Here is a 16,769-nt window from a genome sequence, read left to right as displayed (position 1 = left end):
TCAACTTCTCCTTTATTTTGTCGTTAGATAAACAATAGATTAAATCTTTTTGACATCAATTATAATACTTTTAAACAATGCCATTCACTCTTATCAGGACAAATTTATTTTTTAAAAAATAGAGGCTTTTAAAGGAACAGTTCCAATTTTAAATATCTTACCAAATCAAGTGCTTTTCTGTGATTGTTTGTTATTACATGAGTTTATTAGCATTTCTTACAAAATTATATACATATCGTTTTTATGATTATTAAAATAGACTAACAATCATAAAATTAAGTATAATTTAGCTAATTTACATATATAATTAAATGAAGTACATAACTCAAATGTGCACATTCTTGTAATTTTGTTGTAAAAAGTAATTTTTTTTTTAAAAAGTACATATGGTTTTCCTTCTATCGAATAGAAATCATCTTAAAAAAACCTACATACTTATATGTGAATATTAACCAATAAGGCATACACATTTAAAAACTTGTACCGCAATCACCAGGTGCATTTTTACACATAGAAAGACGTTTGCTACAGGTGATCAGGGAGTCTTTTGTCTGACTGATAAGAATCTGGATTTGGAATTATATTACCTTTCTGAAGAATGATTCATATATAGGTTATTATGAAAAAGAGAAAAGTAAGTCAACATCATATAATGAATTTCTGTATATAATGGCTTACGTGTACATGTATATTCATCCTCTTTATGCTAATAGAAATTTAATATGAATTAATAATATATATGGAAACACTAAAAAACATATTGAAAAGTTGGTCCTCATTACTTTTATTGATATAACGTGCATCATACAATTACGATTTTTCTAGGCCAACTTTGCTTTTAGGTAGGTTTATCTTAAATCTCTCTCTCTCTCTCTCTCTCTCTCTCTCTCTCTCTATATATATATATAAACATACATATATAGCTAACAAAACACGGTAGAAGACCAGTAGTTGCCAAAAGAACCATAAACACAAAGAAGGTTCTTTATCTTCCAATGGTGAAGCCGTACAAATTCAGTGGTCGAAGAACAAAAGTTATACTAAAAAGCCCAAGAAATATTAGTACATGTATCATAAACAGCCACTGTGTCAGGATTTAGGGATGTTCGCATACTTCATGATAATGGTCCATAACATCTGAGTTTGTGAAGCAAATTTTTTTTTGAGTCTGAGAAAGTCATTGTCCTGCCACGTCAAATACACTCTCCAGACTTTTTCCTTTATTCAAAACTTAAAGGGGCATGGTCACAAGTTTGGTCAAAAACTATTTTTCCGTTTATGCTTCAGTGAAGCATTTTTGATAGGCAACAAAAATCTGAGTGTCGTTCGTTGAGTTATGAGCGAGTTACAGAGCTTATAATTCTTTGCTATGTAACAAAGGCTTTGTTTACATTTTGAAGTAGAAGTAAGAATTCCAGTTTTAGACCTAAAATGAATGTGTGAGACGTTTGGAACTTTTAATCTATGTTTAAAATGAATAAGAAAATAGATAACTCAGCTTGAAAAAGATTTTTACTGGTATATTGAACATATGTAAACAAAACAGGGCACGATCCTTGTTTACATGACGAAGAATTGTGAGCCCTATATCTTGCTTGTATCTCTACGACTGACTCTCAAATTTCATATGATAGGCAATTTGATAGGCAATGCCTTTATTTCCTTGCAAGCAAACAATTTAATATTCTAAGAATATAAAACTTTAATTAAAAGGGGTATAGGTTTCATCACATTTAAAAAGGGGCATTGTCACAATGTTTGTTAAATTATATTTTTCTGGAGTGTTTATTTTTGGGGGTTCTTTTGTTTGTTTTTTATTACAATGCTTTATCAATGTTTTTCTAATGATCAACCTGAATTCGAGTGTCAGAGAAAGATTTATACGAAAGATGCGGTTCTCACAGTTCTTTTTCGAGCTGATTTTTTTTACCTGTTAATTTGTTCTGAACATAAAAAACAGTGTTTAGTGTTTGTCACCTTCATCTTAGGTCTAAACCTTGAATTTTGAAAATACTAACAAAAATATATTCTGAGCTTTGTTTACATAACATATCAATATAAGCTATGTATCTTACTTAAAACTCGGCGACCGACGCTAAAGTTTTAATAGACTATTAGGAATACTTCACTGACACGTTTTGAATACTAAAAACGAAAGAAAAAAACCCAATTTTTCTTCCTAAATCGTAATCACGCGTATTTAAATCTTACAAAGATCAATATTTTTATGTTAAAACTTAAGAGATGTCGTGACCACACTAATACATTTATAACCAATGCCCAATGTTATCAGAAACGTGATTAGAATTATCAAAATTGCGTAAACTTTCCCACCTTATAAACAGTCAGAAACCTATCTATTCCTATCTATTCGTATATTTCATCATGAGGGTCGTACTAATCTTAGCTTGTGTTCTTGTGGCAGGTAAAGTTTCTTAGCTGACATCTTATAACCAATGCCCAATGTTATCAGAAACGTGATTAGAATTATTATAGAAAACAGCAAATATTGCTGTTTTAGGTCAATACGATGATATAGCTACCCGAGAAGTACAATATCCACCGAGCCGAAGGTGAGGTGAATATGTACTTCGAGGGTAGTAAATTGTCATATTACCCGAAAAAAACCCAGCAATGATTGTTTTATATGATTCAGCGAATTAAAAAAGACATTAATTTACGCGTGTTTTAAAGCGAAAAAAAAATCTCTCTTTTTAGTTTGAAGCCATAACCGAAACAAGTATTTCATTGAATGCCATGAATAATGTATAACAATCGTAGAATGTTGGAAAATTACAATATTTTTGAAGTTTCATGTTTAAATAAAAATTGAAATATTTTTGTGACCTGCTAGATCACGTGCAGGTAAATATAACGTTCCATTTTGTCTAGATTTTTGGATATTAGAAAAAATATTAAAATAATAATTTTAAAATATAACACATTCTTTTAAACATAGATCATTTAAAATAAAGGTATTCGAAAACTCAATTTGTCGATACCAGTTAATTTTCAATTGAACTATCCATGATGATTAAACCACATCAAAATGCAGTAGGATACTTATCCTGTTTGCTTTTTACAACCATAAACGGTTGAGCATTTCTTCCAAATATTTGTGTCAGTGTTTATAACTATTTCTGCAGTGTACGCCGAGTCCTGCTCAGCTCCTGCAGACTGCTCATCCACTACCTGTGACTCAAATGCCGAACTTCACTGTATTGATGGCCTCTGCACTTGTACCACCGCTGGTAGTGGAGATGGTAAATGCATACTTATGCTTGGTATACCTCTATTAGTTTAGAATTGACACAGTAAACAGTTCTTATTTCTAATACGACTTGCAGGAGGATGCGTAAACAATGATGACTGTCATGGAGGATGCCATCATGGAGGTAGACATCACTGTATTGATGGACGCTGCCGATGCACACACTTCTAACTTTTGTATCAATTCTAAAAAAATAAATTTTGCTATTTTAGTTTTGAGAGTTTTAATTTTTTGCATTCATTTTAAAAGACAATTATTTTAAACCGTTGGAACGAGGTCCAATCTATGTTGTATCATTTGATTTCTTGATTCACAAGCCGTCCTACTACTGACTAAACTAAAAAATTGATATTTTTGTACACAATATTCTGGTTTTTATCCCGAAGATATGCAATTTGCATGATAATCAAGAGTTCAAAAGCTAACACTGTCATTTGGTAAAAAAAAAACCCCACCGATGATCTCTTAATTTTTGTAAAAAAAATTATTAGTTTTCAGTAATCATGAAATTTGTATGAATCTTTTTTTTAAATCCGCAAAATATCCAGTGGTCTTATTCAATAGGTAAATCATTTACCTAGATTTTTGAAAGGCAAAATGGCATACCAATACAGATTTGTGTAAAATCTATACTACTATATTAAAATAATAGACTCGAATTTTTGGGCTTTAATACCGATAAATCGGAAGAGTACTGTCCCTGTCCTTTGTTTCACATAGTTTAACCATCATTGGTACTTGAAAATTGCCAATTTGTTTTCTTTTTTCTCAATCAAGCTTCCCTAAATAGTAATCAACTATAATTCTTCAAAAAATTCCGGAAATTATCTGAATTTTTTGGATTTTAAAATCTTGCGCATGCGCATTACATTTACGCTAAACCACGGGAGGCTTTTTATTTTATGTTTCCAAAATATCACATTTGCATGGATAAACGATAAAACAAATGCGTGTGAATTTTCATTAGAAATTTTTTTTTCTGTTCATCAAAGAAAATACGGGAGAACTTTAACACAGTGCATTTACAGTAACTATAAAAAGATCCCGAGTTTCGAATTTCAACATGGTGTGTAAAAAACGTTGTTGAAAAAATGTTGAATTCTGCAATTATAGAATTAAACTTTTTGAAGAAATTAAGGTAATTACAGCTTCAAAATGGTTTGTTATGGACAATTTGACTGTTATTTCCAATGCAACTTTATTAATTTTTTCCAAAATCGTTTTGGAGCGATTCTGCAATTTTCTGCTTCATTACGGGTATATGGGAGGCATTTTAACTGTGGTGAAGTAAAGGTCTTTTTCGAAACACAGATTATTCCAACTCAGCAGAGTGTAGTGAAATTAATAGCATTATTGTGGGCTTAAAGTTTGGTTATGCAAATGTCAACAATATACGGTGTGTCGATGTATCTATTTCGTAAATGTCCGACAGCATATGCAGTGTAAGCCCGCTTTGGTCAAATTCTAGCATACAATAAATGGTTTTCCTTTAAAATCAGTTTATTTTTGCATTCTGTGTCCAAAGGTCGCATATGTCACTCGTCGATATCAATGTGAACAAAAGTCGTTATATTTAAAACACTGCTTTAGAATTTTCAGATTTTGTAATATTTTACAAAAATGTATGTTTTTTGGAAAAATAAAAATCCCCAACTGTACGAGGATGCAAGTTATTGTAACAGTTGAACAAGACCACCATAACAAATGAACTGTCCTCAAAAAGGCCCGAAGACAAAGACCAGTAAATCTGTACGTTATAATGCACATGTACCATAAAATTACAGACACCATTTCTACATATAAACAGAATAAGCATATGATATTATTATGAAAAGCGTATCAAAATTCATGAAAATATCTATTTTTAACTTTGATAACGAGTACTCGCCGTTATTTTAAATGTCAAAATGAAAAATAACTGGTCATGTTGGTATTTCATGCCCAACGGAAGCACCAAAAAATGTTTGAAAGAAGACAAGGATTTAGTTAAGTTATTATTAAATGAAACCAATACTAACTGCATACCTTATTGTTTTATCCGTGTTTTTCTACCCTTGTGAACTTGAAAACAGTTTTGCTTTGTCTTGAATATGCCAAACACAGTTAGAACGAGTCTCTTTCAGGGTAACATAGTTTCTAGAAATAGTTTTGATTTTGCCTTGTCTTAAACGCGCCTACTGTCAAAGAACAATCAAAATATTAAGTACTCAAAACCGGTGTTTTTTTATTTGAGATTATTCATAATGTGTAGTAAAGAATCTCTCTCTCTCTCTCTCTCTCTCTCTCTCTCTCTCTCTCTCTCTCTCTCTCTGCAAAGCGTAGAGAGCAACTAAATTTTCCAACGACTATTGACAAAAATATATCTGTTAGAGTTTATTAACAAATGAACAGTGCATTGATTTTTGAAACACGCGTTATAAAATCAATCCCATTTCTTCGTTGTGCAGCCGAGTAGTAATATTTTGTTACATGTATTACTACATGTAAGTAGTTCATTTAAGTTTATGCGCACTGTATGTCTGCCCAAAATGCATATAGTCTTGGTTTTGAAACACGTAAATAATAAGAATACATAAAATCCAGTCGTCGCTAAATTCATTCACAAGCCAAAAAAAAAACAAATAGATTTTTAAAAAGTATAACTCTCTGTAATTATTTGGTAAAGCAGAAGCTTTTACGTCGATGCTGTTTGGGGTTTTTTTTTGTTTGGTTTACTTTTGAAGTTGTGCTATTAATAGTAATATTAGCGATTGTCTGCATACAGCAAGGACTCTGCTTTTAGTAAAGCCCTGCAAATAGGGGCGAAATTTAAACGAGGCAAATATTTCCCTGTACACAGTATGTCTTTAAATTAGGTAAGATATTTCGCGTGACCCGAGAAAGTGGGTGAGTTTGAGGTGTCCGCAGTCCGTGTTTTCTTATGTGCTCTGTTATCAAGAACGTGTTCCATTCAGAAACACGAGCTTTTACCAAGATCATATAAATGGCACCACGTCATAGGCAACACACACATTCTACAGTCTTATCCATAATGAAGGTCGTCCTTGTCTTGGCTTGTGTTCTTGTGGCAGGTAGAGTTTCTTTTGTTGTTTTAATAGGTTATCATTTGCCTTAGATAACACCATTGTGGAACAATTGGAATCTTTACCGTTTTTCAATTACGTTTTACGTTTAAGATACGTTTTCGAGGAACATCGCTTAGGTTTTGCTTACTTTTGCATATTTTTACGGTTTTTTTCTCTTGTCAATGTAAATTCAAAGGCTATCGGACGAAAAACTGTAAAATAAAAAGTCTTCATTGCTTAGATTGCCTAATTCATTGTACCATTACATATAAAAGATTTTTTTTTCTATATTTTACATCAAATTTAATACAAAAACGAATGAAAGAAAGACAAATTGAACAATTTATAGATGCATTGAACGTCGTCCTCTTCAATTCATGACGTACTATTACCAAAAATTATAAAGTTTTAAAAATTGATTTAAAATTAATAAAATAATTTTTGATTAAATTCTCTTTTTTTTATCGTACAAAAATTTAAATACATTATATATCTTAGAAATAAAGTAGTAACAGCTAGACTCAATAAAAAAATGAATGTTTTGTTCAGGTTGTTGATGTTTTACCGTCAGAAAGATGATGATCGGTAGAATTTTTTCTTGTAAATGAAATACAAATTTACTTACCAATCTTTACCATTAAAACAAGAAGTGTATCAGAAAAAAGTTTGTACCTTTGTTAACGTTTTCTTTAAATACCATGACAATATGTATAGTTAAAACACAACTTACAAAAAAACTATGTTCCTTTAATTATGAAATGAATTGTTAATTAAAATGTGATAGGTTAATGTTCAACTATTAGATGCTTTTGTTGAGTTTTTGAATGGAGAAGTTTCCAATTACATCCTTTCCATCGCATTATTCATTCTACGTGTTTTTAAAGAATTTCATCTAATTCCCATTTTCATATGAACTCGGGTTTCTCTTAGGAGAACCTTTAAAAAACATAATTCATGAAAAAGATACATAAAAAGATTTTTATAAATTTTTTTTAAAATATTTTTTTAATTTTCTATTCATATGGGAAGATTTTTCTTTTAATATCTTGGAGAAGTATATTGTTCCGTAATGAATGGCATGATAATTATTCTAGTGTACGCCGAAACCTGCAAAGCTCCAGGTGACTGTTCACAAACTTCCTGCGGCTCAGGAGCCGAACTCCATTGTATCGATGGCCAGTGCACATGTACCACTGCTGCTGGAGGAGATGGTATATAGATTTATCTGCTAACTTTAAAAACTTGTATCTAATAAAAAGAAGAGTAAATGAATATGCCATATCTTTTCTTACTTGCAGGAGCATGCGTGAATGCTGATGATTGCCACGGAAGATGCGATCGTTTTGAACGTCATCATTGCATTGATGGACGTTGTCGATGCACACACTTTTTTTAAACATTGTATCCATAATAAATTTACACTAGCTACCTATATTGTAACATTTTTTTTCAATCATTGTTTGTTTATCCAAATTTAACCAATTACATGCATTTGAAAGAACAAAAATATTTAATAAAATGCTTGCAAGTGAATCAGGTATTCCTGGAAGATAAAATCTTATTGTTTCTGATTTTTTAAAATCGTATTTAAAATTGTATTATCCATAATCGCAGATGAAGAGATATTTTAAATATTGTGCTAGCTAGTAGCATTCAGCAACACGAACTGATGCAAAATCTTTCTGGCCATGTAGATAATGAACAGAAAATTGGTAGAGAGCAACATTTACCAGGGCCAAATGAAACCTTCTCTTGATATGTCAAAGTAATGAAAAACATGTGATTTATTATTATTTACGAGTAAATAACTTCTTTTAATTTTTTTCAAAATCAAATTGAGGGATTTTACCATCAACATTCATCATTTAGGCAAATCGCAATACAAATTGTTTTTTGGTTTACAAAGACAAACGTTTGAAATCTAGACATAAAAAAGCAGTCTGTGCTTCAATCAATCGGATTCCGTTGCTGATGTTTGTTCCAAACCCTTAAGAACTGCGAACGCTTACGCCCGTTTCCCGCCTACGTTTTACATCCAAATATTTCGGAATTTCTGTCAGATATTCAAAAACTAAGTCTTCAACTTAAAGTATAATCAAATCCTAATCAATTTATATCAAAATAAAATTTGTAATCAAATTATTTATATTTAAACAAAAGTTTTGCTAACGCGGGGTCTTAAAAAAATTTCATTGAAATCGGTCTCTATGAGTGAGGAAAATATTATTTAGCGGCCAATATTTGCATAAAAACTTAACATATTTTCGATAGATATTAAAGTAAAATTTCATTTTAATTCATACCTGTTAATTATTTTTCGAAAATTTACAAAGCAAAATTCTTTTTTTTGGAATGTATTTCGGTCTGTAGACGTATCCCCCCCCCCCCCCTCCGTGAAACAGCAAACCCTTCGGTAAAAATATGCTAAATAACAATAATTAAAACCCCTCAAGAGGAAGTTTTGTTTCACGGAGGGGGGGGGGAGATGTTTTAAAAAACATTTCCGTTTTCCATTATTTTCTATTATGAAATGAGCTATTTTAACCCAAAATACAAAGTTATCTCTCTTTGTTTGACCAAATCATTTATATTTAATGAAAACATAAATAAATGTTTAAATTATTATAAAAAAAAAAACTTTAATTAGACAACTTTCCAAAAAAAATGACTTTTAGTTAGGCGGCCAGACAATGCTATCGTTCGCAGTCCTTTTAAACATATTAAAAAATAATATCGTAGAGCATATAACTACTACTACGCCACAATTTGACGTAGGGCAAATCATATTAATCAACACGACGTCAAATTTTAGTTAGGAACATATTCTCTTTATTTTTTTATTGTAAATGTAGAAAATTTCATTATGAACAATAATTAAAAATTTATATCTAGGCAATACGAATTTAACTTAATTTTGGACCGTTTACGCTTTTTCTTTTATAAACTTCTTAGCGATTTATAAAGCGTAAACTCTCCCAAGGTTTGTTATATCATATAACACAGGAATATAATTTAAACTCATTCCTTAAATGAAATTCTTTCTTATCTCAATCGCTTGAAAGTATTAACAATTTCTCCATTGAATTTTTATCGGACATCAAATTAACCAAAAAATATCGGTATTTACTCCAATTAGACGCATATACAGTCCAGAGTTATGACCCTGTCTTTTCAATGAGTAATCAAAGTACTGAAGAACTGACGGGAGTTGATTTTGTCGATATTTATTTATTTTAAAATCAATGATATGTTATTTTGCATGACAAGTACATGTAGTTTCTAATTTGAATTATGCACATTTTTATAATATGAATTTTTGGACTTTTTTGACAAGAATGTCGAGAAACCCCCATATGAATCATGATAAATAATATTTAAAGATAAAATGAATTCAATCAAACTATGTATCAGTAATAGAAATATTTCTCGAAAATTGTATGGATCCAAGCAATATTGAACTCTAGTCTCATTCAACCAATCGCTCGGCTGACACCGTTATTCTCCGACAAGGATTTACGGAGACAACCGAGCGTCGAGTTGAACGAGACTATATTGAACTCTGGCGTAGGAATACATACGACTACAAAAAATATTTAAATTGTTCGTACCATTTAAAATCTGACTATTTTCAAGGTTTCCTTGAAAAACAATGCTTTAGCATACATTACATCAAATTTATCAATTATTTTCAAGAACTAAGTCTTGTCAGCAGCATTGATTTGTGCTGAGGTCCAAACACTGTTTCACTTTCGGTTTGTCTAAGTAACTGCATAGGAGAATTGATTAAAATCAACTCCCAAAAATGAAATAAAATGGACAGCTCCTCGTACAAAAGAGGATATGTGTAATATGAAATTAAGCAAATCGGGCAAGACCCGTTTACGTTTCACATGCGATTGTTCATCGTTATATTCTTATCAGTAAGGGTAAAGATAACAATCAGAAATAACAATCGTTATGGAGGTTCATGGCATTTATAGTCTTGTCGAACTTTCCTGAATGTATGTCACGTGACACACGTTGCTCAGACAAGTAATATAATGAAAAGTTAACTGAATCTACACCAGGCAAGCACAATCATTTTATGATGGAAAAGGTCATCTGGAGTTTTAACACGGTGCCGGTGCAGTACCAATGCCAGTGTCAAGGTGGCATTTTTCATCCGTTCTAGATGCATTTTTGGAAATATCCATATATACCGAATGATAGACCATTGTCTAGAGTGTATACAACCACTTCATAACTACTTTGTTTTTAGCATGTTTCACCTGACAGAAAAGATATTTACCTTTAAAGATTAATATCCCATAAGAAAATGATAATTCTCATAGGAGAAATGATTCTCCGACAGGAAATATTGACAATACGACAGGATTTTTTTAAAACACCTATAGGAAATTTAATTCCTATAGGAAAATAAGATTTCCTGTAGGAATTTGCTACAGACAGTTAGTTTTCTTACAGGAACTTAAGACTTCCATTGGATTTCAAATCCTATCGGAATTGAATATTCCATAGGAAGTTCTTGTATTCTGATAGGAAATTTCAAATAGTACGTGGTTGTAATTATATTCCTGTAGGAATTTAATTTTGAAACGTAATTATATCTTACCTGACAATGATAACAAAGGTGGTTATATACTCTTTAAGCAGTGGTTTATCATATTGCATATTTGATTTTTTATATATATACAGCCTAAACGAGTGCAAAAATACCACGGGAATTGTTATCCAGCTCGGTATTTTAATTTGCGTCTTTAAAACACTAGAGGAAATGCGGGCTAAGTGATATCAGTTTTTGTATGAATATTTATTTCAGTTTAGCAACATTGTGGGTATTCATTATTTTATTGTAGAAAAGAAACTTTTTATGTTATAATAGACACCAGCATAATATGAATAACTCATATGAATAACGACATCTTTCTTTGGCATTCTTTAGGTTGAATGAAACGATAGTGACCGTGTCCTGATCTTGCTGTAAAAACAAGATGGTCAATAATTAATTTAACTTATGCTATCACTTGGTGATATTGTCTGTTCGACTAGGTGAGAATTTCAAGAATTTCTAAAATACAAGAAGTATGGGTGAGATTACATTCCTTGAGAAATGCTAACACTACGTTAATTAGAAAATATTGAAGCCATCAATAAAACATGCATACTAACGTAATTTCTACTCGGCAATAGCAATTATTACACCTATTTTACTTTCTTTTAATTGATTATTTAAGAGTAAGTAACAGAAAAGTGTATGTAGATATAAACAAATAAATTCATTCTTTGGCTATTTATGAAATTAGCGACTATTGCAGAATAAATACATGTACATAATCAGCTCAACTACGTTTTTTGTTTGTTTTTTTTTTTTGGGGGGGGGGGGGGTTGGGAGGGGGGGGGGGTTTGCAATGTTACCTACCTTTTTATGCAAATAGATCCCTCAATGAATTCAGTGTCTTGTGCATGGTTTATTTTTTATACTAAATGAATCTCACTTTTGTAATTCTACACATGTTGAAAATACGTTTAGAATAGGGATTTTAAAATCTTATCTTAGCAAGGGGTACTTTAAGTGACATTTTCAAGAATAATGTGGAAGTACCCTGTATTGTTTATGATAATGACGGCTAAAATACATCTTACTGTAAAATTACTGTAAAGTTTATTCCTTGATTCGACGTTTGTTTATTCAACAATTTATCATATCAATAATTATCTGAAGGCGTTTGATTTTAGAACCATTTAACTTCAATTGTTGACTGACAATGACTTTGAATAAAACAGTACTCTTTTGAGTTGTCTGGAATGAAATGTAGTTCAATTATGTTTAAACATCACAAGAAAAGGCGAGGATATTTGCTAACGTAATTCAAACCAAATCTATTTATTACATAATTATAAGTTTTAAAACTTTTGAGATACGATTTATGTGACAATAGCATCATTTATTTGAAAGGGACAAGGTTTCAAAAAAATCAACGATAACTCAACTATTGGTACTCAACTATAACTTCCGATTAATCGACTAGGCATTCCTAGTTAACTATGCATTTCCAATAACAATATCAATTTATTTAATTTATTGCAAAGTAATGTTAAGAGTCTTAATTCTAATCCAATGTTTACCTTTACCAAAACACAGAAAAAGATTATAGCATTGAAATTAAGGGGGCTGGGGGTGGCTGCCATTTTAGACAATATTGATCTCCTTTAAAAGAAGAGCTCCATATAAAGATAATGGGATGTGATGAAATTTTATATTAAGATAAATGAAATTTTTCTTTATCAAATAGTAGTTAATAGCTTCAGAAATCGCATATAAAATTTTCAAATAAATCTGAGGGTTTTGTTACATTAAAGTTTTAAAATGCAGAGAATTTAAAACTATCTATTGTAAGTTATTTCCTCTTTCATTATTTAATGACAACAGTTTATATTTTGTTTTCTAGTTTTCTTGCATTTTATAAACGTTATGCATTTTCATACTTATGCGGAATTATCGATCCTTAGATTATAGGCGTAAAAACGATCTCGCTTTCTCGCATTGCGGTGTTTTACTACAGGGTGTTTCGAAATATGTTTTTGTTTTAATGCACTTTCCATCCGACGTTTAAAGAATAAAGAACTTGTTTTAATTTTACGGAATTGTTTCTCTTTTCCATTAGCAACCAGTAGAAAGCCGAGTGGCATCCTACCAAGCTATTCCCCAACTAAATTATATTCACAAACAGAGAAAGTCTCTGTGTGAAAGTTTTATAATATATTATATTTTGACCCCCCCCCCCCCCCCCAGCCTCCTTAATGGTGCGCGGGTTGGGATCGTTGTTGTTGTTAGTGGCGTTTGTTTGGTTTATTGGTAGGAGGCGGATCTTAACATTTAAATAATTTCTTACCAACTTTTGATAATGTTTTTTCTGCATTTGAATGCCTTCTGTTAGTTCTAATTGTATACCTTCATGACATATCCAAAGAATATGTGTTATTTTCTCAATTTTTATACTTAATTGATTGGCAGATTAGTAACACACCAAATATAATATATGTAACAAGCACCGTCTTTAACTTGATATAGGGCAATGAAAACATAGACAAAGTTTGTTAAAATTTTGTAATACTCTTATCTGTATCTCAAAATATTACTAACTCGTAATTTAATTTTCATTTGTTACACTATAAAATTAATAAATACTTTGATGTACATTTATTGATCATTGAACAAAGGAAACATATGGAACTAAAGATGAACTAAATATTAACCACCTAGATAAGTTTCACATTTCAGACTTGTCAGCTTGTCAATTTGCCGGTTTAATATTGTAGGTCAGACGTCATTTCTCACATTTTGCACGAATTCCAGATATTTATAAATGTGAAATCATAGCTACAAGTCATGTATTTTTGATTTGGAAACAGATCATGATGACTGCAATAAACTTTACTATCTAAATGTCTCCTGAAACTAGCACGCTTCTTTAGATCTTTGACCTTCCCCTAGGATATAAATAAGATCATGCCTGGTAAAAGAAAAGACAACCAATCTATTCTATCATCATGAAGACTTTATTTATCCTCGCCGTCGTTATTGTTGCAGGTATTGTTCAATAATTGTGCATAAATTCATTTATTTAAGTGATATATCTATTATCTTGAAAGGTTCGTTTATTTACTTTATTCAATGCTATATCACTTTATTATCAGCCCATTACCTTATCAATTTTGGCGATATTGGCTTCATCTTCATAATAAGTATTTTAAATTATCTGTGAGAATAATATTGCCCCGTATAGCCCGTCCTATTGTACGTGTTACACATACTACAGGAAGTAAATTTGATTGTAACAAAGAAATATGAAAGAATATCTATACACAGCTTGTTTTATAGATTTAAAAGTTTCAGAGTAACAATTATAGAACACACTGTATCTAAGAGTTACAATAGATGAATGTACAGTCATGTGAGTTAGTAATGTGTAGAATTGGACTGTTAAATTGTAGTTTAACTGCATAGTTTCATTACCCGAATAAAATGAAAAGCATTCATTATGACACTATTACCTTATATAATTATATATGCCACATCGCATGCCTAAATAATTAAGATGCATGTCAACATAAATAAGTTGCAGGTTGACGTAAACAATGTGTATGTCAAGTTATTTTTAAATCATGGCAACATAACTCAGCTATATGAAAATATATTTACCTCGATGTCGACAAAACTAAATTGCATGTCGACATATTATTCTCTCATGTCATCATACTTAATTAGTATCTAGCATGTTGGCAGTCACATGTGGTCAGTATTTGGTAAATAATTTTAATCTGATTGCATTGTATTTTGCAGTTACATGTATACAAAATGTTTTACCGTCGTATATTTTTGAATTGCGAATAATTCACGGTAAATGCACTTTTATTATCTAAAGATTATCTAAAACGAGCATGCTTCTAGTTTAGACCCTTGACCCAGCCCCCTAGAATATAAATCAGTTAAAGTCTGGTAGCAGAGAGACTCTATCCTACCATCATGAAGACCGTATTCATTCTCGCCGTCGTTCTTGTTGCAGGTATTGTTCATCAGTATGTGTTCTTACAATCAAAGAGTGGCGATCATATTCAATAGTTTAAATGGTATTTGATCATTCAAAAATGTTCAGAAAAGATTTTTTATGAAAAACTATTCTCTAGGATTGAGAAATAACGAAAGAATAATCTTGGACTTCATGAAATGCTACTCAAGGTATATGTATGTTGAACATGCATATTTATGGTGAATGATTTAGCACTGAATAAGATAGTTGAACTGTAAATTGATTGCGTATTTTCTCTCCCTAAATCTAATGTAAAACAATTCATAGTATAAATGTTTATAAATTTTTCAATTTTTTTTTAAATTTCACCAATTTCATGCCAAACAAAAGTGACAAACTGTACATTTTTTAATATTTTTAATATTTTTAATATTCCTTTCAGCATAAAAAAAAACTGTTTCGCGGGTAATGTGTTCACGAGTGGAATCTTTGCATCTTGACTCCATTGTACAAATCAAAACTTAATATACTTTCAGTGTATGCCGAGACGTGCAGCAGGCTTGGTGACTGTACCACCACTACCTGTTCCGGTGGCGCTGAACTCCACTGTGTAGATAGTCAGTGTACCTGTACTACCGCTGCCGGGGGCACAGGTGGGTCTCTTTTCGGTTCTTTCTGTATAATACTTCGCAACAAAAAAGACTTGCTAAAATGATATGTTGATTCTCATTCATCAGGAGGTTGTACCGACAATGGTGATTGCCATGGCAGATGCCATAATGGAGGAAGACATCACTGCATAAATGGACATTGCAGATGCAGCCACTAAATGTCACACTTTCAAATCATTCAACAATAAAATAATTAATAAAATCATTTCTTGAAAATGCATTGTGATGGTCTCGGTAGAACTTCAAAAATACTATTGTTTAGAAAAGAGTTCTAGTTTTCAATTTGCCCATATCAGTTGTCACGTCAATGCAAATTATGTATGGAAAAAGCCTGTGAGATTTAATTAAAAAAGTATTTATTCCATTATCACTTATTAAGAAGAATATCAAGATTTTATTCTGGAATTATCTGCAAATCTTTTAGACATGCTCTGACCTTAGATATAGTAAGTCGACTGAGGTTAATATCGTGCATGCATGGACTGTTTAGGTCAACTTACTGTCCATCTCATTGTTGTATTAGTATATACCGCGTCAGTGCGAGTCGCTGGTTGGTCGCAAACTTTTAAACATGTTCAGGAGTGTTGAGCTATAATATAATTGATTTTTTTAATAGGACTAGTACATGGTTACTTTAGTTACAAGTACATGTGCATGTATCACTGGTGTATAGCTTAGTGATACTGTTGTTCATGTACTTTTGTACACTGGCAGTGGAAAAATTGATTTTTATTGCCTTTCGGAGTAAATCATTAACACAAATTAATTGCTATAAACAAATCATATATTAGTTATTAAATCCGATTCATCGATTCCAAAGTTTCTGAAACTTAACATCGTTTTCCCCCCTGATTTTACGCATTCTCTGTCTAATTAATAAGTCGCAATTTTGCTTCCTAAAATAGCTGGGGATTTGTGAAAAGATAATGAACTGTGATCTTTAGACTCATGTTTGGGAAGATTGTGGACTTTTGCAGGTGTGTTATCAGTCTTTTCTGCAATAAGCACAGATTAAACGACCTTTTATTTCGCGTTCAAATAGGGAATTGCATAAGGATAATAGTTGGATTTTTTGTTTCATTGTCTTTGATGAATAAAAAAACTCGTCACTTGCATTCTTTGAACCAACAATATTTACTAGATTTATCAAGAAAAAAATCCAATTATCCTATGGTATAGCGAACACACTCCGGCAATTTTGTCTTTCATAATTTACTTAACATACTTTAAA

General features: G+C 31.3%; 2 protein-coding genes across 3 annotated transcripts; both read left to right on the top strand.

Annotated features, from left to right (window-relative positions):
- Positions 1-2,289: 2,289 nt before the first annotated feature.
- On the top strand, positions 2,290-3,482 carry LOC128156502 (serine protease inhibitor Cvsi-2-like). The gene is made up of 3 exons (XM_052818672.1): positions 2,290-2,425; positions 3,147-3,263; positions 3,348-3,482. The coding sequence occupies exons 1-3, from the start codon at positions 2,386-2,388 to the stop codon at positions 3,440-3,442; spliced, it is 252 nt and encodes an 83-aa protein (XP_052674632.1). The 5' UTR covers positions 2,290-2,385; the 3' UTR covers positions 3,443-3,482.
- A 10,314-nt stretch (positions 3,483-13,796) lies between these two features.
- On the top strand, positions 13,797-15,743 carry LOC128156806 (serine protease inhibitor Cvsi-2-like). Of its 2 annotated transcripts, none has more exons than XM_052819105.1 (3): positions 13,797-13,927; positions 15,404-15,520; positions 15,605-15,743. In XM_052819105.1, the coding sequence occupies exons 1-3, from the start codon at positions 13,888-13,890 to the stop codon at positions 15,694-15,696; spliced, it is 249 nt and encodes an 82-aa protein (XP_052675065.1). In that variant the 5' UTR covers positions 13,797-13,887; the 3' UTR covers positions 15,697-15,743. The 2 variants fall into 2 exon arrangements, with proteins under 2 accessions (XP_052675065.1, XP_052675066.1); XM_052819106.1 differs by lacking the exon at positions 13,797-13,927 and adding an exon at positions 14,789-14,903.
- The last annotated feature ends 1,026 nt before the right edge of the window (positions 15,744-16,769 follow it).

Source organism: Crassostrea angulata, chromosome 7 (assembly GCF_025612915.1).
Source record: "Crassostrea angulata isolate pt1a10 chromosome 7, ASM2561291v2, whole genome shotgun sequence".
In the NCBI taxonomy this organism is placed as follows: Eukaryota; Metazoa; Mollusca; class Bivalvia; order Ostreida; family Ostreidae; genus Magallana; species Magallana angulata.
The sequence above is the reverse complement of the archived record's forward strand: the minus strand, read 5'-3'. Positions and strand labels throughout refer to the sequence as shown.

Excerpts from the sequence above, each read along its gene's own strand:
- LOC128156502 (XM_052818672.1), top strand. The coding sequence starts at position 2,386 with ATGAGGGTCGTACTAATCTTAGCTTGTGTTCTTGTGGCAG. Across the intron at positions 2,426-3,146 it reads AGCTTGTGTTCTTGTGGCAG|TGTACGCCGAGTCCTGCTCA; the intron begins GTAAAGTTTCTT and ends CTATTTCTGCAG. Across the intron at positions 3,264-3,347 it reads CACCGCTGGTAGTGGAGATG|GAGGATGCGTAAACAATGAT; the intron begins GTAAATGCATAC and ends TACGACTTGCAG.
- LOC128156806 (XM_052819105.1), top strand. The coding sequence starts at position 13,888 with ATGAAGACTTTATTTATCCTCGCCGTCGTTATTGTTGCAG. Across the intron at positions 13,928-15,403 it reads CGCCGTCGTTATTGTTGCAG|TGTATGCCGAGACGTGCAGC; the intron begins GTATTGTTCAAT and ends ATATACTTTCAG. Across the intron at positions 15,521-15,604 it reads TACCGCTGCCGGGGGCACAG|GAGGTTGTACCGACAATGGT; the intron begins GTGGGTCTCTTT and ends CTCATTCATCAG.